The 25,972-nt window shown below is 39.1% G+C and overlaps 1 protein-coding gene across 1 annotated transcript in view; it reads right to left on the reverse strand.

Moving 5' to 3' along the window:
* The window catches only part of LOC114652755 (WD repeat-containing protein 49-like), a 96,926-nt gene that overhangs the window by 32,472 nt on the left and 38,482 nt on the right, over positions 1–25,972 (reverse strand). The window contains exons 12-17 of the mRNA XM_028803072.2: positions 20,339–20,438; positions 17,831–17,937; positions 13,819–13,898; positions 13,684–13,741; positions 7,308–7,353; positions 5,383–5,442 (exon numbers count right to left, since the gene is read on the reverse strand). Of these exons, the coding sequence (XP_028658905.2) occupies positions 5,383–5,442; positions 7,308–7,353; positions 13,684–13,741; positions 13,819–13,898; positions 17,831–17,937; positions 20,339–20,438 (451 nt within the window). The remainder of the gene's footprint in view (positions 1–5,382; positions 5,443–7,307; positions 7,354–13,683; positions 13,742–13,818; positions 13,899–17,830; positions 17,938–20,338; positions 20,439–25,972) is intronic.

A 25,972-nucleotide genomic window follows, 5' to 3' on the forward strand; every position in this document is an offset into this window, starting at 1 on the left:
CAATGGGTCTTTTAATTTCTGGTACATGCTTCCTCAGTTGGTTTGCCCAGTTGATTTCAGACAAGGGACGCTATTGGCAGATGGCTGAGAAGCTAGATTGCTTACTTTTCTCTCTCTCTTGCGCTGACTATCTGTGATCCTGACGTATGGGGATTGAGCAGGGGGGCTGTTCGCACACCTAGACGATACGGACGCTCGTCTAAAAATGCTGAAAGATTATCTTCACGTTGCTATCTTTTGTGCAGCTGCTTCCTGAAACGACATGCTGCACAGTGCTTCACATACTTAAAAGCTCGAAGGGCACGTATTGATTTTTGACTGAAAAACAAACTCTGTCTCTCTCTCTCTCTCTCTCTCTCTCTCTCTCTCTCTCTCTCTCTCCCTGCTCCTGACGGAGGGGGTGTGAGCTGCCGCCTTCAACAGCTTTGTGCCGCGGTGCTTCGCATACTTAAAAGCCAAACAGCACCATTGATTTGTTTGCTAGAGATTGTTTTCTCTATCTATGTGACATTCTGTGCTCCTGACACGCACTCCTTTGAAAAGGAAGATATGTTTGCATTCTTTTAATTGTGAGACAGAACTGTCATCTCTGTCTTGTCATGGAGCACAGTTTAAACTTTTGAAAAAGAGACAAATGTTTGTTTGCAGTGTTTGAATAACGTTCCTGTCTCTCTACAACCTCCTGTGTTTCTGCGCAAATCTGTGACCCAAGCATGACAATATAAAAATAACCATATAAACATATGGTTTCTACTTCGCGGATTTTCTTATTATGCGGGTGGCTCTGGAACGCAACCCCCGCGATGGAGGAGGGATTACTGTATATAATAACTAGCCGTCCCCTGCGGCACCATCTGCGTAGTAGTGAAACTGGACAAACTTTAAAAATCAATAAACAAACTGGTATCGCTAGCTAGCAGAGGCAAGGTACACTCCAAAATGCAGTAGTACACCAACTCCAATGGAGGCTGGCACGTGAGTGAGGAGGGCCCTTCCCGGCTCCCCACTCCTGATGTCATGCTTCCCCCTCCCCTTGGCCCACAGCCTCTGTCTCGGATTAGCACAAATATATCGGTCTTGCAAGCGAACTATGATTCTTAACGTGATGAGAGAAGTCACAAAATCAACCGGAATGTTAAAGCAAATTATAGAAAAAAAAACAGATCTGAATCCGTTAAGTAGTTCTCTTGTGAAAAGTGGACAGACATACAGAGAGGCACTGGATTTTATATAGAGAGAGAAGAGCATAACAAAGCGCACAACTACATTTATCCTAATTTCCTGCCTTTATATTTTAAGAAACCTTATGGAGATCTTTCTCTATTAAATCTCATAGAAAAAGATAGCCTTACATCCCACCATAATGGGGATCATGTATTGTTCAGATCATTCAGAGTTAAATGCTAGCAGGTAATAACCTGAGGCTACTAAAAGGTAAAGCTTCATATTTGTTCTGCCCAACCAGTATCCTTTGGAACATAATCCCCAAACATCACTGGCAGCAATGTAAAGGACTCAGAATGACAGTGTCTGGTAGGCTGAAATTTTCCCAAGCATGACTGTGACCATTAGAAGCTCCTGTGAACTGTTTTTGTCAGGTATCTATAATGTTCTTGCATTTCGGGATTGCATACAGCATTCTACTGTAAATTTGATCACAGTCTCCTGATCTATTAATGAGTTGCCACAGACACACAAACACTAACATTAGAACATTAGGACAATCTAGGCGAGAAAAGATCATTCAGTCCAACAAAGCTCGTCAGTCTCATCCACTTAATTCTTCTAAAAAACATCAAGTCGAGTTCTATAAGTCCCTAAAGTCTTACTGTCTACCACACTACTTGATAGCTTACTCCAAGTGTCTCTTCTTCTCTGTGTGAAGAAATTCTTTCCAATATTCATGCAAAATTTACCAATAACAAGTTTCCAAAATTGTGTCCCCGTGTTCTTAATGAACTCATTGATGTCACCCCTTAATCTTCTTTTGCTTAACCTGAAAAGGCTCTTTTAATCTTTCCTCATAATTCATCTCCTACAGACCTGGAATCAACATGGTTGCTCTTCTCTGGACCTTTTCTAGCACTGCTGTGTCTTTTTTGTAGCCTGGAGACCAAAACTGCACACAGTACTCCAGATGAAGCCTCACCATTGCTTTATAAAGCTTCAGCATAACCGCCTTATACTTGTACTCTACACACCATACTAAATAACCTAACATTCTGTTTGCCTTCTTAAGGTGAACACATACAGTGCATCCGGAAAGTATTCACAGCGCATCACTTTTTCCACATTTTGTTATGTTACAGCTTTATTCCAAAATGGATTAAATTCATTTTTTTCCTCAGAATTCTACACACAACACCTCATAATGACAACGTGAAAAAAGTTTACTTGAGGTTTTTGCAAATTTATTAAAAATACAAAAATTGAGAAAGCACATGTACATAAGTATTCACAGCTTTTGCCATGAAGCTCAAAATTGAGCTCAGGTGCATCCTGTTTCCCCTGATCATCCTTGAGATGTTTTTGCAGCTTAATTGGAGTCCACCTGTGGTAAATTCAGTTGATTGGACGTGATTTGGAAAGGCACACACCTGTCTATATAAGGTCCCACAGTTGACAGTTCATGTCAGAGCACAAACCAAGCATGAAGTCAAAGGAATTGTCTGTAGACCTCCGAGACAGGATTGTCTCGAGGCACAAATCTAGGGAAAGTTACAGAAAAATTTCTGCTGCTTTGAAGGTCCCAATGAGCACAGTGGCCTCCATCATCCGTAAGTGGAAGAAGTTCAAAACCACCAGGTCTCTTCCTAGAGCTGGCCGGCCATCTAAACTGAGCAATCGGGGGAGAAGGGCCTTAGTCAGGGAGGTGACCAAGAACCCAATGGTCACTCTGTCAGAGCTCCAGAGGTGGAGGAGAGGAGAACCTTCCAGAAGGACAACCATCTCTGCAGCAATCCACCAGTCAGGCCTGTATGGTAGAGTGGCCAGACGGAAGCCACTCCTTAGTAAAAGGCACATGGCAGCCCGCCTGGAGTTTGCCAAAAGGCACCTGAAGGACTCTCAGACCATGAGAAAGAAAATCCTCTGGTCTGATGAGACAAAGATTGAACTCTCTGGTGTGAATGCCAGGCGTCACGTTTGGAGGAAACCTGGCACCACTCATCACCAGGCCAATACCATCCCTACAGTGAAGCATGGTGGTGGCAGCATCATCCTGTGGGGATGTTTTTTCAGCGGCAGGGACTGGGAGACTAGTTAGGATAAAGGGAAAGATGACTGCAGCAATGTACAGAGACATCCTGGATAAAAACCTGCTCCAGAGCACTCTTGACCTCAGACTGGGGCGACTGTTCATCATTCAGCAGGACAACGACCCTAAACACACAGCCTAGATATCAAAGGAGTGGCTTCAGGACAACTCTGTGAATGTCCTTGAGTGGCCCAGCCAGAGCCCAGACATGAATCCGATTGAACATCTCTGGAGAGATCTTAAAATGGCTGTGCACCGATGCTTCCCATCGAACCTGATGGAGCTTGAGAGGTGCTGCAAAGAGGAATGGGCGAAACTGGCCAAGGATAGGTGTGCCAAGCTTGTGGCATCATATTTAAAAAGACTTGAGGCTGTAATTGCTGCTAAAGGTGCATCGCCAAAGTATTGAGCAAAGGCTGTGAATACTTATGTACATGTGATTTCTCAGTTTTTTTATTTTTTAAAAATTTGCAAAAACCTCAAGTAAACTTTTTTCACATTGTCATTATGTGGTGTTGTGTGTAGAATTCTGAAGAAAATAATGAATTTAATCCATTTTGGAATAAGGCTGTAACATAACAAAATGTGGAAAAAGTGATGCGCTGTGAACTTTTTCCGGATGCACTGTACTTAAAAAAATGCAGAAATTGTTAAAACTGTGTTCAGGGATGATTACAACACTTAAAGTTCAACTTGTGTATTGTTACTGGAGTTACACCATGCTCTGTCCCAGTTCAGACATTGAAATGTGGTGGCCAGCTGTGAAACCAAACTGTGGGGATTACAAAAGCATCAGAAAGCAGAAGCAGCTCATTTGCACAAGAACTAATAGAAGAACTCCTATGCTCAGATGTGGAGGCACTGCCTCTAAGCATTACAAGCAGAGCACCTCCTGTTGAAGTTGTCTGAACTCTCTTTTTCTCTCACTCGTCCCCCACCTTTTGCACTGCACCAGTAATACACTCCACACTTCCATAGTGTAAATCTTGACAACTATGCCAAGTGTTTTGTCTTGGAATCACACTACAATCCCATTAGCTCTCACTGTAAGGGCGTTGTTTCTAAGAACATTTATAATCCAGAAGTTGTGCATTTTCAGTTGGCCATCCAGAAGTTACCATTGTGCAAATATTCAAATTAGGACAGATCGTGGTGTGATTCCTAGACAAAATGCAACAAAGACATCACAAACGACACACTTATATAACATCACATTCGGCAACCCGCTTAAATACATTCATGGTGTTATCAGTCAAGGGAAGGACAGGGTTCAAAAGGAATGTTGGGGTGCCAACTGTTCCACCCCATTTATTTGAAAGGCAAAAAGAAGCTGAAAACAACAAGTGCATGATAGCGCAAGGGATAGCAAAAGCAGTGGTTAGCCATTAGCTTCAAAATGATAGGCTCTGGAGAGCAGTCCACTCACTGGGTTGGAGATCCATAATAAGGTAAACTTATCTCCTGAATGAGACACCACATTTTGGGAACGTCTCGCTTTTATAGCTCTTGGACTCAAAGGGACATGATCAACTGCCCTCAGTAGGTGTCTTCTTCAAGCTGGGAGTGATAAGAGATATAAGACAGTTTATGATCATGTCCCCTGGTATCCAGGAGTGGTAGTGCTTACCTTAGATGAGCCAAGAATGTGAACCTTGTTCATGCATGTTTGATAACGGTTGTAAGGGGCTAAAGCCTATCTGGGAGTTCTGTGTGCAGTGAAGGAAACAACCCTCAGGGACAAATAAAGTATCATCAATCCATCTATCTATCAATCAATCTATCTATCCCTGGTCAAGGAAATAACTAACTGCATGGTCCACTCATACACATGCCTACCGTCACATTTACAAAAAGCCATACACTTAAACAGTGTATTTTAGAGAAGTAGGAAGATAATCAGAATACCCAGATGAAAATCTATGCAGGCACACGATGATCACACAAATCCTACACATATATGATCAGCTGTCAGATTCAAACCTACCACCGTGAATCAATGAGATGACATCACTACTCACTGTGTTACTGACCAAATGATGCAGTTGTTAGTCAAAAAATAAATGATACAATAACAAACAAGTGGAATTGACCAGACCTTCTTTAATATGTTATGCAATGTTGCCCACCTCTTGATGTAACCACTGGGAAGCAAGACTCTGTACACCTTTTGAATTATCTTGAAGATCCTGCAAAGCACCACCAATATCAAAATTATTATTATTAGTATTATTATTATTAGTTTGTTACAGATTATGTAGAGTTAACATAATAACAACAACTTTTTTTAAAGATGTGTTCCCAATAGCCTCATCCTAAACTTATTCAGTTTTATAAGAAACACACTTTCTTCAGCTTTCTTGAATGCTACTGTCATCCTGTCATTGCCTCATGACACATCTTTTACTCTGGTGTCTTCAGGGAATCATATACTGGGCAACATATCCTGTCGGATGACAAAGAGACACCTTTCCAAAACAGATTGTCTGCTTAGTGCAGTACTCCAAGATCAGTTTTAACAGAGAAGAGACCAAGCCCAGGGTGCAAAAAACGCCTGGCTGGCCCAACCAGTCATTTTCAGAAAATGGATTTTGAAGGGCAACTGAGGAAAAGTCAAGAAAAATGACTTAGAATGAAGCATAGGAGAGAAGAGAGAAACAATACCAGTAATTATTTTCTTTGTCTGTAATCCAAAAGAATGAATAAATTGTAGGACAAGGTCTAAATACCAGCTGGTATCTAAAAGCTCTTAGACAAGAGGCCCAGAAAAAAACACAGTATTAATCCAAAGAATCTACAAAAAAATTATTTAAAGCACTAGACCGGACAAAATAGATTTTATAAAGTTTAGTGTTGTTTAATGTTGAAGCAATGTATAAGGGGATCATTTTCCTGTATTAATAGCTTTACTTTTCTGCCCTATCAAACCTTTCATGATTCATATACAGAATAAACTGTACTTTTATACATATATAAATATATATATTTATATTACGGGTGGACAAAAGTAGGTTTACAGATGTACGTGAAACACAGAGTTTATTCTTGTATTATTTTTGATTTATTAATTATTGTATTATTTATTTGTACCATTTATCTTCTTATTTGTCTTCTTCTTCTTAAAGATATTGAGTTAATAAACATATCAAGTACAGACAAGACTTAAAATTCATTAAGAATCTCTATAATGGCAGTCCACCAAGCGAGAGAATGAGAAGTTACTGAGTTCTGAGTTAAGCACACGTATGTGTAGTGTTAGAATGGTGTGCACCACCATATCTGTGTACGTGTATACTGCCACAGCTTGCTCTGCCTCATCCTGCAGGATGTGTTTTTTCATAATAATATGGAATGGAGCAACTGATGCCAGGGAATGGTTCTCTGACTTTCCATACTTGAGATCTGCACATGTGCCAGGAGGTCATTTAACTATATGAATTCAAGGATAATCCCTGGAGATATCTCAGATGTGGAACTCCGAAGAACTTTTAGGTCATTACTAGTCCGATTATGTATGAGAATGAAGAGAAAGAAACTTTCAGGTCACAACTTAAAAGGAAATGAGGCAGAGCTCTTTCTCAGTCAGTGGAAAATAACGAAGTAATGTACTTTCACACAAATAAATATCTGTCAATCATATTTTCATTGCTCAGTCACAATTTGGTCATTTTTTTGAGATGATGGTGGATATCTGTTTTAGGAAATATAGAGTAATATCTTCAGACTTGCTTAATCCAATTCATAGGCATGGGATGCCAGAGCCAATTCTTGCATCATCAAGTACAAGCCGGAAAACCACCCAGGACAAGGCACCATTCCATCACAGTGTTCTTAGAATACATTTACAGAACATGTAATATGAAAAAAGACACCATACCTGAGGTGATAAAGTGAGTTTTAGAATTGAGCTCTTTCATTTTAAATTACAAAAAATGTGCAGGAATTAGGAAGGAGCCTTTAGCTGTCACAGAATGTTTCTACTGCATCCTGCAAACATGATCTCAATGAGCAGAAGCTTTGATAACATGGGATATTTGGTTAAAGTGCTACTTACAGGATAAATGTTGATTCTTCTATCACAGCCAGCAGAAATAATATATCTTTAAAAAATAGATGTACATGCATTAATTAATTTTTCTCATTAGCTCAAAATAAATGTGCCTCATTTTTAAATGACAGATAATTTTACTTCAAAATATACTGTAAATACATTATATTTTTCTTCTCTACTATTTACACTTGCAGTAGGCAATTGCAAATACTGTAGACATTGTGTCACTTGTATATGTGTATATATTGAAAACCACTTTTAAACTTCCAAATCCAAAATAGGTCAAATAATTCTACTTCTACATAGTACTGCATTAAATTAATTAATGATATATATGACATTTTCTAGAAAGAGACTGTATTAAAAACTTTTTCAGTAATAGTAGTAACATTCCTTGTTGTGAGCATAAAATGTCTGACTTCAAATTAGTTATTCTAGTTTTTCTTCCACTTTACTTAAAGGTGCAAACATTATTGGCTCTTGGCTCTTTTCTCCATTCCATCACCCATAACCAAGAAAATGTATTTAAAAAAACATTCTTTCAATTTTTATACATTTTAAAATCTATTTCAGAGCTCTGGACTGTGACTTTATTTTATTCCTATAAGTTTTACTGAATTTGGCTTGGCAAAGCTTATACAACAAAACTACATGTAAAAGGCAGGAGCAAGCTCTAAATGGATGCTCATCACACAGAGCATGCACAATTGTAGCACAACACCCAACATACATTGGTGAAATAAGGAAACAAACCCCTACCTAGTGGCTTATTGTCAGAGGGGGACACTTTTACATTTTTTTTTGTGCACTGGGTGGTTCCATTAGGCACCCACTGTTGGGACTGGGGGGGTGAGAAGTTAAAAGGCTGTCTGTACTTATTAATGGTATTTGCTGTCTTGCAAGGGAGTCACTGCTTTGAAGTCTGGCCTTGGAGGATGCCTGTATTTACCAGGCTTGGAAATATTGGTTCCTAATCAGCATATCTGTACTTATTAATGTTTGGTAACCATACATTTTGTTAACTTGTGTTTTCATTAATTGTTAAACCCAGGCAATTTAGATGTGCCATTGATTAAACTGTTTGTCCAGGACTGACAACAGCAGGGACTGAAGTAAATATAAACTCCTGGGCAGCAGAAGGCAGGGGGGAGAGTCCACAGGAAACACTGCCAAGACACTCGGACAGGGCGCAGGGGCTCGCAGGCAGACAAGGGTACCTGGCTGGCACGACGTGAGGCACAAGGACGGCAACATTTACTTCCAGGGAGGAAGAGACAGCTCCACAAAGAGACGCCAGTTGTGGGTCCAGCGAAAGAGGGAAGCCGCATGAGAGGACCAAGCGAAGCTGACAGACGAGGAATGAGGCGTGCCTAGGTCCCAGCCACACAAGGAGCCCAGAGCGGAAGAAAAAGGAACAACGAAGAGACGCTGACAGGGAGTCAACAATTTGACACAGCCTTCTGCCGGGGAACAGAGTGCATCCATGGACAGTTGAACAATTAAGTGTTGGGGTAACACAGTGCCCAAACTGGACTCTGCACCACTAAAGGTTGTATCCTCCAATTCTTGTTTTTAACGGACTTTTAGAGGGTGGACTGTGTATTTTCCTTTTAAAAAAAGGGAAATTGATTCCTGATATGTTTAGTTTTTGTTATGTTCGTTCATCTTTTTAATGTACCTTATATTGTTTTGTGTAATAGAACTTACTGTTGCTTTTTTCTAAAATTACTGTTGTGTCTTTCATTGTGTGTTTACTCACCGCCCAATTTAAAGAAACCTGTGTGCTATTATTGGTAAATTTCAGGAGTTCCCAGTCTCTTAATAAAACTGGGTGGCGTAGTCGGATATTTTAATGGTGTCTAAGTTAGATTACCTATAAGTGTGACCAGACACCTGTGACATTATTTTTTGGCCATTTTTAGAAAATCCTAGTAAAATATGAAAAGGACAGGTAAATACATTAGTCTGGAGTCAAACTGTCTAATATCTATCTAATAGTTTTCTGCTAACTTTACTCAACAAAGATGATACATCCTTATTGAATTTGCCTCAAAGGGTGAATTTAAAGAGCAGCATGACCAGCATTCCAAGTTTTATTTCCATTTGATGGACTGACATCCTAGTAACTAACCTTATACTCCCCTACATTTATAACTTTATGCAGTAGTTGAGATATTCTGGGGAGTTTTCAGGCATTTAAAATTTCTTTAAAATAAAATGCATTGTTAACATTGCCTAGACTAGCATTTCACAGTTAAAGGCAATAAACAAAGCAAATACCTTTCATTAGTGATGAGTGAAATGATTCACACGAAATTGAATTCACAGTGAAACTCAATGTTTCGTTTCACAAAAAAATTCACAAAAAGAATTGTGTTTTGCTTTGTGCCCTACACACAAGAAGAAAGGTGTTTAGTTTTCGTCTGGAAGCATTACTAAGCATTATTTCAGCACAAGGCTGCCTATCATTTATTACATAAATAAAGATCTCTAAAAAATTAATAAAATCACCCAAAGTATACCCTCAATTAGGGTAACATGGCTGCAAGATGATAACAGGAAGAGAAGTTGGCAGCACCAGCCTTCCATATAAGCTTCTTGCAGATAAAACACAGTAATGTTCATGATGCTGTTTTGTTGTGTGCCTTCCTGTATAAATATGCAGGATGTTAACATTTTTAAAAAACGCCCTGCACTCATTCACGGTGATGTGAACAAAAGACATAAAAAAATGATGCTACGGTTGTGGCATGGATTATACAGTATGTTTTACGCAGCTACACAAAAGAACACAGGTAAACACAGAATTGTGAACAATGCTTTAAGGAGCAGAATTCTTTGATTTCCACCCAAAAAAACTTTAAATCGCCCCAAAATATTTTGTGAGTTTTGCAATTGCAAAATAGACTATGAAGCAAATTGTATTGTCTGTTTTACATAACTACATGCATATTGAAACATGCCTGTTCTAGTCATTACTACTGTTCATTTAATAATTAATTTGCTCTCATTCATTTTTTACTGACTTGTTCCAATACAAAACCATGGGGTGATTGGTGCCCACACTTATCGAGTGTCTCGGAGGAGGAAAATGGTCCTAACTGGCTCAAAAATCTAAAAGTGACACAAATCTGGTCCAATTTTTAGGACTAGGAGTAAAACCATTTTATCAGTTTTCCTAATTTAAAAAACTACTCTCAACTTCATCAGAATTTAGTAGAGCTTGTGAACGTGTCTAAATCACTACTATCAGCCAGAAGATTGCATTCAGGCAGTGATCGGTATGCACATTACAGAAAAAGTGGAATGTTTTGGAAACAGTGGAAAACATAGACTTGTAAAAGGATATTGATTTTACAAAGATGGAATAATATTCATAACAAATCTTGTACGTCACATTATCACTCCATCTACTTGTAGAAACCATGCACTGTTTGCAAAAACAGAAGTATTGATAATGTTCAAAATAAAATGCAGCTTTCAATGGCAATGATTGGGGTTTGCCAGAACTAACCATTTCTCAGATTTTGCACCAAACTTTGAATGTCCTTACAAAACATGAGGTAATACACAGATTCGTACATCTGCCAGTGACTCCACGTGAGGTAATGTTAGAACAAGCTTCATTCATGCAAATTGTCACATACTTAAAGATCATTACCCCAGGTGTGGATGAGCAAACATATATAAATGACAAGTAATATCAGTGTCAACACAAAGGTGGTCATGGTTGCAAACTATACTGTAGTAGCCAGGATATTACCCTGAAGATAGGTGGGGCATGAGGGGTGCAATCACCCTTTACTTTGCAGCCCACCAATCCCTGAAACATTTGTATTATACTTTACCAGCACTGAAAGGTTCAAGAAGGGAGACAGAAACTCCTGGGACATTGGAGAAATTGAGCCTCGTAGAAGATAAGGGGGGACTTTTGAGAGGGATGTGGCAATGCACAGTGAAAGATGTGAACATAACTTTAGAAACAGCGCCATCGCTAGTTTCAGGATAACTATTATATTACAAGGCATTCTGCGTGGCCATAATGACAGGAAGGGGATTCTTCTGAAAGTATGGCTGGGCATCATTGCTAAATAAATGTGCCTGTTATTGTGCTTAACTCTTATTTGGTTCGAAGTGACAACAATTTTATGCAGTGTTTAATACCCTACCATGTTATGTTTTCCTTCTTATTCTTATTCTTCCCCTACTGTTATCTATCCTATTATTTTTTGCTGTGAAGCCTTAGCATTGTATCAGAAAAATATAAAGCATCATCATAAGTGCCAGTTTACGGTAAGGGGGGGCCTAAAATCACAACATCCTTCATTCACAAACGTGGCCTACTCCTTACTGGAAGTGGAAATAGTATGCTTCATGACTAATTCTCATGACCTGCTCTGAGGTAGGACAAATGTTTATCCTATTCAGGCTTTCAGTGCATTTCTTAGAAGTAACTGAGCTGCTTGATAAATATGGGAATAGGTAACTGTTCTAACAAGATATTGCACAAGTGGGGCTGGTGGTGAAGAAAGTCCACCATCACTCAAATACTTTTATAATTGAATACATAAAGTGCAATTTTATTTTACTAACTGATGCTTGAATAGTCCAGGATGAATTCATAAGAAGATAAACTGGCAGTTGAAATACAGTATATGTAATAAGGGCTCTATACAGAGGTCTGCCAGTTGATGGCGCCAGAGTATCTTTTGTTTTCAGACAGAATGAACAAAAAGTCATTTTGTGTTCCCCTACACTCAGTACAACCGTAATTTCTGCTTTTGAAATGAGAATATTACATTACAACAACTGACCATTTCAAAAGCTAGCATGATAAAGAAAAATGAAAAAATATGAAAAATTTAAAATAGAAATAGTAGAAAATAAATCAGAAAAACAACGGAGGAATCTAAAGTTAAAATAAGAATTACCTATAAAGATTTGATTGTATTTAACTAATGTTTTAGATCTTACTTATTTACACACTATTATTTTACTGGACAATGATTTCTATATTTCAGTATTTATTTAGTTATTTGCCTCTGATCCTTTTCTAAGGTAAACTAAAGCTCTCCTTTTGTCTCTTAATTCCTGGCATCTGCTATCAAAATAAGTCCAACCTCTGAGACCTTTGGCTAAACATACAATTGATGCCATGGAAATGGGAAGAAGAGAGGACAGAACCTAGTCAAGCGGGGAAAAAAAAACTTCTAGTGCAAATGCATTCACTGTTCAATCCCAGTTTTCATTTCTGATGACTATGTATCATGTTTCAAATAAATGACTCTTCTTCTTGGCATAAACTCAAATGGACCCTCCAGCCTCCCTGACAGAAGTTGCTGTCTGCTGCGGGTCCTCCAAGCTGCTGTAGAGCTTCTGTGCTACTGGCATCTCCTCTGTTGAAATCTGGAGTCTCAGGGCATTGTACAATGGACAGTCTTGCAGCAGATGAACTGTTGTCTGGCAAGCTGTCTGGCATTGGTCTGACTGACAAATCCAAAACCTGGTATACAAAAGGTAATTCAGGCGGCCTGTCCACAGTCTGAAGATGTTTAAAAGTTCTGTGGTATGTGTCATTTCTGCTGCAATCACTGGCTGTGTTATTTTGCCTTGATGATGGTCTTGGCTGATTTGAAGGTGGTAGATCGGTCTCCCTGTTCTTTTGTAGATCATTCCTTTGAGTGTCAGCAGCTTTGTTGCCATGTACAATGCAATGGGAACGAATCCACAGCAGATAACCTTGTGAGCTCTGCTTAAGTAGGTGAAAGTGATAGACAGAGTACTCGGTTCTTTGTCTCTGGCAGATTTCAGGGCCTGCAAGACAAACAGGGCATCTACAAAGAAGACATTACTGGAGGTGTGAGGGCTGTTCTAGGCATAGGCTGCAACAGCATAGATGGCCACTACTTCAGCACTGAAGTTGGTGTAATAGAGACTGGTAGTGAGTGAGAGCCATTCTTCTCTGACTCCTGAATACCTGATGCAGATTTGAGCACTACCATTCTTCATTGCCTGTTCAGTTGGGCTATATGTGGAGTCCAGTTGTCTTGAGGGTAGCAGTTCCAGATGTATTTATTCCATGGTATGGGACTCCTTCTTAACGCTGGCTTCAATGAATGATACCAATTTGTCATTCAAAAAGAAATTAGGAAGCATATTAAAAATATACAGAAGGATGAAGAGAAATCATTCAGGGTTTCTAAGCAGCATTCATCTTCCAGAAACTCTTTATCCCTAGACATTAGTTGCAAACACATCCTGCAATCATGTAAGGAAACAGAAGTGTTTGTATACTTTTTATATTTCAGGCGTAATATTGTCCTCATAAATAATGACAGGAATTAAAGTTCTGATTGACTCAACATTGATAAAGACTTACTTATTGCTGTGAATCTCAGCTTGAATGCAACACGTAACCTCTTCTGGGTTATCTTTCACTGTGAGGAAAGAAAGCACTCTTGTCACTGAAAAAGAAACACTGACAGAATACAAAGGAAATTTATCAGGAACCAACCTGGGGAAAACAATGCTATGCACTGATGAGTACTGCAATCCCATTCTCTCACACAGCCATCTCTGCCTCCGGTTAGAATCCTAAAATACAACAAAGACATTAATTGAAACTCAGTCATTCAAATACAGGGTCATAAAAGGTGAAATCTATCTCATCATCTGGGACAATTCATAAACTATTTCCAGGAAAGGATGCTAGAGTGTGAAAGGCTACAACAATGTGTCAAATCCTGCAGCTGGTCGAATGTATTTTGTGGATTTTGTGAAAAGTGGTCCATGGCATAGAATAGATTCTAAATAAATAATGAAATCCTGAGGGCATGCGGGCACAGACTGGTTGCAGGTGTGCACATGACAGCACTACTGTGGAATTGATTGCAGTACTTGGCTGATCTTGCACTCATGTGAAGACGCGAGCAGATCATTCAGGTGCTGCATTCACACCTCAGAGCAGGCAGAGGTTCACATCTGCATCCAATGGAGCCGATATAAGGGGAGCCGCCACAGCTAAGAGAGAGAGAGAAAGCAAGCAAGTATGCAATGAAAGATGAGGTTAAAGGAAGGAATGATGGCAGGATGTGGAAAAGCCATAGAGCGGGGGCAGGCAGCCGGGGGTAGAGCCCCGATGAGGAGCAAGGCAGGTGATCAAAGGGGCTGAAGAGGGTCACTCCAACTGTGCACTTTTAGGTAGCTAGAGCGACCTGTTGCTCAAGTGGACTCCCGCATAAGGCCGAAGAGTGTCAGAGGGAGTTGCAGAAGTGAGGCTTGGTGCAGTGCCGTCTCGGGGGCTAAAGATTACAGCAGAGACCTAAGCCTGGATTTAGAATGATGGCTGTGCCAGATGGCAGGATGCCTCCTCATGCTGGTGGATCTGAAGAGGGTAAGCCGGGGAGATGTTGGTTTTAGAAGGCACCAGCACTTATGGACTTTTAAAGCGAAGTTCCCCACCATGGATTTTAACCTCATTTTAATGGATATATTTTTAATGGATATTTTAACCTCCATGGATTTTCACCAGTCTTATGGATTATTTTTTTTATTTGATTGAAGAACTGCACTACACTTCAATTAGAACACTGTTTTTGATTGATTGTAATACAAGCACTGACAATTTTGCACCTACCTCTTAGCTGGATATGTATGGTATGTGTGCTCATTTGCTCGGCTCATCTCGGTACATGACTATTAACAATTCAGGTCCAAGAGTTTACCAGAGGCAAACAAGGAGTGTGGAGACGACCCAGATCATCACACATTTCATTATCAATTTTTTCATACTGTTTTGTCTTGCTGTTGATTTTCATTTATCTTTATTTGTTCCAGATGGAGCCCATGGGGATGTGATTACTCAAAACAAAAGGTGTGGACATGTGAGTTGGTGTGTGACATCACTGTGCTCACTGCCCCCTTGATGCATGACAAGATCATAAATTCTTTTAATTCTGTTTGAAATAAAAGACTTGTGAATTTTGCATTTCAGTTTGTTCATTCTTTTCATACTAATTATGTTTGTGTTTTTTGTGATGTACTTAAATATGTATTGGAAGACTTATTCCATGCTTAATTTATCAGCGCTGTAAACGATTTTTCACTCTACAGGAGCTAGTTGGTGTAGAAAAGTACTGACATCTAGCCATGTAAGACAAGGTGACTGAAGCAAACACTTGTGAGCAAAACATTAAGATTGCATTAGGCAGTGGTAAATCATTTTAGTACCACTTATTGTTTTGTCTTCCTTTTTTTTCTTCTTTTTTTTCGGCTGTTCCCGTTAGGGGTTGCCACAGCGGATCATCTTCTTCCATATCTTTCTGTCCTCTGCATCTTGTTCTGTTACACCAATCACCTGCATGTCCTCTCTCACCACATCCATAAACGTTCACTTAGGCCTTCCTCTTTTCCTCTTCCCTGGCAGCTCTATCTTTAGCATCCTTCTCCCAATATACTCAGCATCTCTCCTCTGCACATGTCCAACCCAACGCAATCTCACCTCTCTGACTTTGTCTCTCAACTGAGCTGACCCTCTAATGTGCTCATTTCTAATCCTGTCCATCCTCGTCACACCCAGTGCAAATCTTAAAGAATAATCTGTATGTTTTGTGCATTCCAAAAAAAAAAAAAAAAAAGATACATTTTGTTGCTACTAAGTATTGGCATCATACACAGATTCAGAATGTGTTCTTAAACTACTACACATCTTTGGTAGTTTAAAGGATACTGGCGTGTAAAAAAATCTACATGGACATAGATTTGGAAAGGCACTATATGATAAATGAGCAGAGCCTCTGTGTTGGTACAACACTCAATCTGAGGTATTGGTATGTTCTCACCGCCTCTACATTTTCACCATCAGTAAGAAGTTAGGGCAAAGTGGGCTTGACCTTTCTTATGTCTATTATAATCTTTTACTGTTATTAACCTGCTGATGATTCAATTTACACCATTAACAAAGTCTTCTACAAATGGTTGTATTCATTCTCCTGCCTGCCACTGATACACCCAATTATGGTTGTGTCATCAGAAAATTTCTGTAGATGACATGGTTCAGTATTGTATCAAATTTTTCAAGTGTACAGGGTAAACAGGAAGGAAGCCAGTACAGTTTCCTGTGGATCCCCTCTGCTATTACTGACCATATCAGCTACCTGAGAACATGAGGCGAACAGGTATGTTCTACATGAACAATGAACCAGCCAGAATTTGAACCCAGTACCCTGAAACGTTTAGGGCAGCAGCACTAAACACATTGTCTCCATGTCAACCATACAGAAAGATGAAAAGAAAAAACAAAAGCCTGTTTGTATATTAAAAAGTAAACAGAAGGAAGTTAAAGTGGTCAGTACTGTTATATCAGCAGTGGTGTCAGTTTCAAGTATTTATTACTCAACTTTGATTTTTGTGGATACAGGAAAACCAAAAAGGATTTTTAATTGTCCAAGGGCCTTGTTTATAATAACAAATTTGAGCAACAGATACTAAATATGAACATAAAACACAAAAATAAAAACACAAAAATGAGAACTATTTAGCACTCATTAGGATGAAAGGAACGAAAAACTAAGAAATAAATGGATGAATTAAAGTTAAAGCAATTGATTTCATGGTTGGCTCTGAAAACGGAGTTAGAAACCCAACATGTGGCTGTTGAACCTTTGATTGGGTGTGCCACAGCAGACAAAATCCTGTGTTTCTACCATTCTTTCTGACTTTTATGTACAAAAACCATAAGTAGGTCTTATATATAGTAACACACAGTTAGACCATGCACTGTTGTCGTCAGCTCGGTTTTTATCTGTAGGGAGCTATGCAATATTTGTGATAATACAGGGATTGGCTTTATAGTTTGTAATTACTGCTACATGTCTGTAGCTGTACATATATGGTGGTCTGAATCAGGGCAGTTAAAGCTAATCCTTCTTAACCAAGACACACAAAACAGAGTGAAGAACTCTAAAACCTACTATAATGGCACACAAGCCTTGGTATGGCTCAAATCTAACATACTCTACCAGAAACCAGAAATTTCCTAGTATAATGGTAAATTCCCATTCTTTACTTTGGTAAACACAGTTAAAAAATCTGGGAAAATAAGTAAATATCTGCTCCATCGTATGTACAAAAGAAATTATATCTGTCATCTCAACATCGGTGCAGGTGATATCCAGCAAAGGTTATGTCACTCTTCAAAAATAACTGAGCAATTAAGTTCAGATAATCTTCTTATTATAGGGAAACATGAGAAAAACAATCTTATTAATACAGCTACATACCAAGTTAAATTCTTATTCCTAATACTCTTAATGCAGTTATATTCTTCCAGAAAACAGCAAAGGTTTTTCTTAGTTTCCCTGATGAACTTGAACTTGTACTTGTCTAAAGACACGAGATGTGAAATCTCTGGCATATATCAGGGAACATTTTCCTTTCAAACTTGCTTTCCATAAATCTGTATTTTATCTTTTACAAGTCATTTATTGATCACACTTTTCCATCATTTTTTATTTTAATCTGCATACCTTTTTCCGCTGCTATCCAGTGTCATGCAGCTTACAGCTGCCGTGTTATGTGCAGCATTAAACTCAAACAGCAGGGCTCCTGTGTTGAAATCCCATACTTTTACAACCTATCATAAGAAACAAAAGATAACTAGAAATAAATGAAGACAGAATTTAAAGCAAGACAGATTCCTTAAACTTGGTTTGATATTTTTTCTTCTTTTTTAACTTTTTTTTTACAGGAAAAGGATCACACTTCATTGAAATTATCCATTTACTGAGCTTACTTATCCTAATTTACAAATACAGAAGGCCAGAGCCTGTGAAAGCAGAAACCAAGCCAGGATAGGACATCAGTCTATCAGAGATCACAGTCCCAAATGCACACACACCAATCATATTTAGAGACCCCAATTCAAATAAATTGCAGCTCTTTGGGATGTGGGAGGAAAATCAAATAACCAGAAGAAAACTTGCACACAGTACACATGAAGAAAACTCAACAAACTCCACACAGACAGAGACCAGGCCAGGTTGTCATATCTGTAAGACAACACTGCTAATAACATTGTAGTCCAAGATAACACATAATTCAATTAATTTAACCTTCATTAAAAGGTAAAAATGATAATTACTGGAATTATTTCATGAATATTCTTGTGTGGGTCATACAAGAATATTCCTTTATGTGTGCTGACCTCTCCAGTGTTAACATGAACTTACCTAACTAACAATATCTGTCCCTCTTCTGCTAATGACTAGCAAGACATGCTAGTTTACACACTGTTCATGTTACAAAAATCAGTCAGACAATGGGGTGTTGGTACCTAGTCTCTCTCAATTGGCATCAGATCGTAGTGATACCCTCTAACATTATCGTCATCTGCCAACTAAAGCAATATAGATTTAAAGGCTAATTAAAGTGGGAACTGAACAATCACCTACACTCCCAGAGAATATAGTGGCTTTGAATTGCTTAAATTGACAGAGCAGGACCTCAAGTTTAGAGTGAAATGGAAAAGAGTCACAATAACATAGAAAGAACACACAGACTGCACACACATTGCATGGTTCAAACACAAGACTCTTGGGCTGTCTGGTAGCACTGAGTGGCCAGGTGTTTGCTGGTCAGTAGAAGGTGTCATAAAATTGAAAAAAACCTTCTAATTACCCTTTCTTTCTACACCAGGACTCTATGCTTCTTGGAAACAGGAGCATCACATGACGTGAAAAGGGGCACAGGTGACACTGTCAGGTGGGGTCAAGTCTTTGAAGTTAAACAGGGACAGACCTTAAGCTTTAGGGCTCCTAATCCCGGAAGGACCCCAGAAGTGACTTTAGTCCACACTGGTTAAAAATTTTGGGTGTCTACTGTATGAGAAGGGTTTTTTTTAAATAATAATATTAATGATATAGTGTAATTCAATACAAAATAATAGTTAAAATAAACATGAAAAGGTTATTAAAGTATCAAAAAAAAATCTAATTTGTCATGATCTGTTGTGAAACAACATGAAAGAAGATAACAGTGGTTACAAAGACCTCATTGCTGGTTGCAGAGGGGTCCTGAATAACAGTTCAAATTTCAGGGCCCCAAAAATGAAGGTCCGCCACTGAACCTAAAGATAGCACTCACTCCATATCAAAGTAATGTTGTGTGGTCAATGAGTTCCCGATATTGATTTCTCTTTTTTCAGATTTCTATGGCTACCTTAAAGCAAGCAAATGGTACTGGACTTTTTGTATCCATTTCACTGGCTTGTGTTTCTTAGCCTTGACTGGGAATGGCTCAAACTGGAAGTGCAAACACACAGTACATAAACAAAGGCAGTCCTCAGTTTAATGTTAAGAATAAGGGGCTCTAGCCTTCAAATTGCAATGCTAAACTGGATAGTTCAGGTTGCATTTGCGCACACACACACACATCCAAGGGTAAACTGAGAACAATGCAGAGCTATGCCCTTCAGCAAAAAAAAAGCTTGCACCATGGAGACAATTTCACATGTTGCAGTATCTTCCCTGCGGTGGGCTGGCACCCTGCCCGGAAGTTGTTCCTGCTTTGCACCCTGTGTTGCCTGGGATTGGCTCCAGCAGACCCCTGTGACCCTGTGTTAGGAAATAGCGGGTGGATAATGACTGACTAACTGACAGTATCTTCCTATATATGAAATTTGACTGGAAAATATGATGACTGGAAAGTTAAAAAAGAAGCTTCTTAAGAAGGCAAAGTTCTTATAGTTGTTATACAAATTTTAATAATACATTAAGGGAACTGCACCCTGTGATGTGCTGGCGCCCTGTCCAGGGATTGTTCCTGCCTTGTGCCTAGTGCTTACTAAGATATCCTCCAGCATCCCCATGACCCTACTCTGGATAAGTGTGTTTAGAAAATGGATGGATAGATGGAAGCTTATTACTTATTTTACACAACATCTGGCTCTGAAAGCAGAAACACTACTGCTAAAAATAATACATTTTATTTTTTATAGCACCTTTCTCTTGCTTAATAACTTGGCACACAACACTTACCGAGTCTTCTGAACAGCTGATAACTTGCTGGGACTGAGCATTGTATCGACAGCATATGATAGGTAACTTATGGGAAGTGGAAGAATTACGCTTTGCTTCTCTGAAGGAAGTAAAAAAAATGCAAATCATTATTTTTAATGTTCAAATGAATTAGGTAATCTGTATGCAAACTTTCTGTCAACATTTCTTTTTAACAGTCTGTCCTTTAAGTCCTGACACATGGTGTTCAGTTTGTAGGTCCAATGACAAGAATTCTGGACACAGTCACACCACATGTACTTCAGATCAGGTAATCCACTTGAAATTAATCATATTGGGGTCCAGCCTTAGTTGAATGGTAGACCATCTAGGAAAAGCTTGGGTTGCTGCTGGAATAGGTGTTTTTAAGGCCACTCGGGATGCTGACCCTGCAGTCTGTGTGCGGATCCCAATGCCCCAGTGCAATGACAGGGACACTGTGCTGTAAAAATAATGCTGTCCTTCAGACAAGATGTAAGACCACTATCCTTATTTCCTGTGGTATCAAAAGGTCTCTGGGCATCTTTCCAAAACAGCAGGGTGTACCACAATGTCCTAGCTAAATTGCACACCATGGCATTTTTCATCCTGGGCCCCTAATCATCTTCAGTCTATCTTACTTTTTCAGCACATAATAGAACTGGAGGAGGAGTTGACTGACTTGCGTTGTAGTAGAGAAGTGGCAGACTTGACCCAGGTGTCCTTTAGAGAGATAGTGTGCACCCCTAAGGTGGCATGAGAGAAAATTTCAGACCAGAGAGGTTGAGATAGATGGGTCAAGGTCACAAGGCATAAGGTAAAGAGTTCACACTATCCTGGGGCATGAATCCCAGAATTGGAAGTGTCAAACCGTTTTCAGGTCCCTGCAGAGCTGGATGGTGTCTCTGAAGGTTTTGAAGAGGTAAGCAGGGATGAGCAGCCCCAGCAGGCCACCTCAAAACCTGTTCCCAGAAAGACATAGGTACTGATAGTTGGAGACTTAATCATTATGGGAATTGAAACATATGTTTTCTCAAGAGACAGATAATCTCACATGGTGTGTTGCCTTCCAGGTGCACAGATGGGAGACCTCCCTGGAAGAGTGGATAGGATCTTGGCCACAACGGGGTGGATTAAGTTGTCATTGTCCATGTTGGAATAAGTGACATAAATGAGGGTAGTCTGTCAGTTCTTCAATCCAAATTTAAAGAATTAGGCGCCAGGCTGAGGAGCAGAACTGACAAGGTAGTCTTCTCTGAAGTTCTGCCTATACAATGTGTCAGTCCAGGTAAAACTGAGGAGATTAGAAGGTTAAACGCATGGCTTAAATTTTGCTGCAGTGTAGAAGGCTATAGGTTTATAGGGCATTGGAACCCCTTTTGGAAGAGATGGGACCTGTTACACTGCGAAGGGTTATATAATAATAATAAAAACACATGGTAATGTAAATTCAACATTGTTTAAATGTAAAAGTAAAATGGCTAACACATTAAAAATAGCTTGCCTTAATGTTAGAAGTACCAAAAATAAAACAAGTCAGCTGGAGTTGTATGTACAGGAACATAATTATGATATTATAGCAATAAAGGAAACCTGGCTAAATAACAAAGATGGTGATGAGTATAACATAGAGGGATACACATTTCTTAGGAAGGATAAACTGAACAGAAAAGGAGATGGAGTTGCTGTTTATGTCAAACAGAATTTAAACACAAGTCCTCTTCAGTTGGACGATGAGCCCCATTTTAGTTAGGACATGTGGCTTCAGCTAGAAAATATTAGGAAAAGAGGTCTTATTTTAGAAGTGAGTTATAGACCTCCCAATACACAAAGTAATTTCAAAGCACATTATTTTAGTAATGTTAAAAAGGTAAGTTTAGCAGGAGTTTTTAGAAGTAAGCAGTAATTGTTTTTTAAAACAGTATGTTAAAGCAGCAATGGGGGTGAAGCCTGTCTAGAATTAGTATTTTGTAATAATCAGAATAGAACTGAGGGTGTAGAGGTGAACCACTAGGTCAAGTGACTATAATATAATACAGTTCTCAGTGTTTTGGAAGAGTGTGGATGCAAAGACTAAAACTGTTAAGTTTAACTTTGGTAGGGCAAATTTTGAGCAGATATAACAAAGTCTAAGGAGGACAAACTGGGATAAGTTTTCAAGTGTGGAGACAGTTGAGGAGTAGTGGACTAGGTTTTAAAAATGTTTTACACGTAATTCAGGACAGATACATACCTAAATTTGGAATTAGGAGGAAATTTTTAAAAACTTAGCAGTGGGTTAACAAAGAGTTAAAAAAGTAGCTGCATAGGAAAAAACAGCTGTATAAGATTAATAACTGCAATGTGAATCATAGGGCGTATGAGAACATGATGGCAACCATTAAGAAGGACTTTAGGGAGGCTAAAAGAAAGAGAAGAATATAGCAGATAAGGTGAAAGACAGCCTAAAGAGATTCTTTCAGTATTTTAGTAGTAAAAGAATAAACAAAAAAGGAGGTGAAGTGCATCAAGAACAGTAAAGGGGAATTAAAAAATAGAGAAATAATGAATGCTCTAAACTAGCATTTTTCTAAGGTCTTCACAAGTGAGGAAGCAGATAACATCCCAGAAGTAAATGGGACTATTAAGGAAGTACTGAGGGATTTAGAAACTGTACAGAGAGAAGTGCCAGTCAGATTAAAAAGGCTGAAATCAATCAAATCTCCAGGAACAGATAATATTTACCCTCAAGTTCTTAAGGAGGTTAGCATATTTTTAGAAAGTCACTGTGCACTGGGAAAATTCTGAAGGACTGGAAAATGGCAAATGGCATTTATCCCATTATATGGCTGGGCAGATCCAACCAACTATAGGCCAGTAAGCTTAACATGCATCACAGGAAAATTAATGGAAGGACTTATTAAGGATAAGATTGAACAACACAAAGCAGGAGCAGGAGTTTTACTAAACAGTCAGCATGTGTTCAGAAGAGGGAGGTCATGTTTTACTAAAATTCTGGAACTCTATGAGGAAGCAACACTGTGACATAATCAAAGTGGAACATATTATATAATTTATCTGGACTTTCAGAAAGCATTTGATAAGGTGCCATATGAAAGGCTGGGCATCAAACTAAAAGAAGTGGGAGTTCAGGGTGATATTTGTAGATGGGTACAAAATTGGCTCAGACACAGGAAGCAGAGGGTTATGGTATGAGGAAACCCTATCAGAAGTGGCTGATGTTAAGAGTGATGTTCCATAGTTGTCAGTGCTAGGGCCGTTGCTATTTTTAATATATATAAACTAGGGGGCTCTGCCCCCTGCTCGCTTCGCTCGCCAACCCCTGGTGTTGGGAAATTACAAAGAGCGTGATGTATGAATGAGATATAGCATAGTGTGAAGGTGTAGATGACGCAGATAGGAAGCAAACAATAAAGTGTTTGGCACAGTGTAAAGGTTTATTGGAAAATTTCTTTGTAAACAACATTAGTAGTAAAGATGGTGTGTTGTCCTTGAATGAGTTTTCCTTGGCATGGAGCATTTATGACGTTAACTTCAACGTCAGATGAACGTCGAACTTGTGAGAAGGTCACATAAAGTTGTCCATGTACAAAAACGGGCTCAGATAGGTAGATGCCAACCTTGTCTATGGGTTGTCCTTGTGATTTGTTGATGGTTATGGCAAAGGCAGGTTTAATGGGGAATTGTTTCCGTTTAAGTGTAAAAGGTAATTCCAGGTCAGAACTTGTAAGGTCAATTCTAGGAATTAGAACAGTATTGTTAGCATGTGATCCTGTAAGAACTGTTGCTTGAATAACATTGTGTGTTATGGTGTAGACGACTAAACGTGTACCATTGTATAAACCCTGTTTAGTGTTAAGGTTTCTTAATAGCATGAGTATTGTTCCGTTTTTAAGGCTAAGACTGTGTTGTGGTAATCCGGCTGGGTTAATAGTGTTCAAATATTCTAAGGGGAAATTAAGATGGTCATTGTCGTCATCAGAGTCAACTTTGTCAGAGCTTAGAAAGAGGTGTGACTCTCCAGGAAGTAATGAAATGACCTGGTTATTAATGTTATCAACAGTAATATTTTTTGGACATAATATAGTTCGTTGTGTTAAAAGGGGTATTTGGTCTAATGAGACCGCTGTTCCAAATATCTCTGTAAGTAAGTCGTCGCAGATGAAGGGTTGAGGAATTGTAATAATATCTGGGTGAAGTCCATCTGTATTGGTGAGTGTACAATGTTGTAGTTGTAATAACCAATTGTTATATTCGGGATCTGTAAATCGCATGTTTTGTACCAAGTGTTTCTTTTGAAAGCAATGCTAATTGTTCGCGTAACATTTTTTGTTCCGCAGTTTTAGAAGCGCGTTCTTGGCGCCGACGTGAATGTTTTTTTTTGATGCGGGTTCGTGTTTGTGGTCCCGTTACTCGAGCCGTCTAGTTTTGTAGCCGTGATCGTGAATTGATGACTTGTTTGATCTTTATCGTTAGGAATATGGATAAGTAATAAGGAGGATCGAACTCACTGTTAATATGCGGACTGTTCGTTTCTTCGTATTATCACCAATCAGGTCTTGTGCCTGTAAATGTGTTGTAGTTCGGCCTCTTTTTGTTTATGTATGACGTCGTAGCGAATTTTAAGGTGGACTGAATAATAGCTGAGCGCATTGCATGTGGAGCAATAGGTAAGCACTGTCTAAAATCTCCTCCTAATAAAAGTACCTTTCCTGCAAAGGGAATATTATTATTCATCAACGTTTGTAGAAGTTTATCAATGGTGTTGAGTAAGTGACTGGATGCCATTGTACATTCATCTATAATTAATAGTGTGGCAAGACGGATGTCACGTGCATTGTTACTGTTCATTTTCATAGTGGATACCGATGTTTCTGTGATTGGGACCGGTATTTTGAATAAGGAGTGACATGTGTTTTTGGAGCCGAGACATTTTTTCTTCCGCGGTTTTAGAAGCGCGGTGTAGGTGGCGACGTGATTTGTGCATATTTGCGTTCTTGATTTGTCTCAGGGTGCACTGTTCCAATGCGATGTAATATTTGTCCACATACCCGAAAGCAGTATGGGCCATTGCCTTTTGGTGACCTGATATTTACTCCGATAGATGCAAAATCAAATCAACTATTGTAGGATGTAATGCAGTTCATAAAGTTTTTACTTTCAGGTACTTCGTTAGTTAGAAGCTTCTGTAGATATGCAGGATATGAATGTAAAGGAGGCAGTGTAATTTGACCCTTTTGAGAACAACGTGTAAATTCATTACTTGTATTGCCATTTGTTTCATCAGGGAAGTTAAGTGAATGACAATGATTGCAAATGACATTCATTAATCCCAATGAATTTTCATGAATAGTGGACTTATTATTGAACGCGTTGTCAGCTAACTGGTGCAATCGTTAGTGTGGTCGTGGGTGTGAATCATCCTTTTTGTGTACGTTTCGCGTGCTATGTCCGTAGTCTGTCCCGTTTCGTGTCCAATGGGTTTTGAGTGGCGCTCGCGGCTTGTTTTTTTTTGTGTGCTGGGGGTTGGGACATTTTTTCTCCCTGAGTTTCAGAAGTGCATTGTATGCGCCGCCGTGTATTTTGTTTTTTCATGCGGGTTCGTGTGTTTGGTCCCGTTATCCGAGCCGAATCGTT

Source organism: Erpetoichthys calabaricus, chromosome 5 (genome assembly GCF_900747795.2).
Source record: "Erpetoichthys calabaricus chromosome 5, fErpCal1.3, whole genome shotgun sequence".
NCBI classification, from domain to species: domain Eukaryota; kingdom Metazoa; phylum Chordata; class Cladistia; order Polypteriformes; family Polypteridae; genus Erpetoichthys; species Erpetoichthys calabaricus.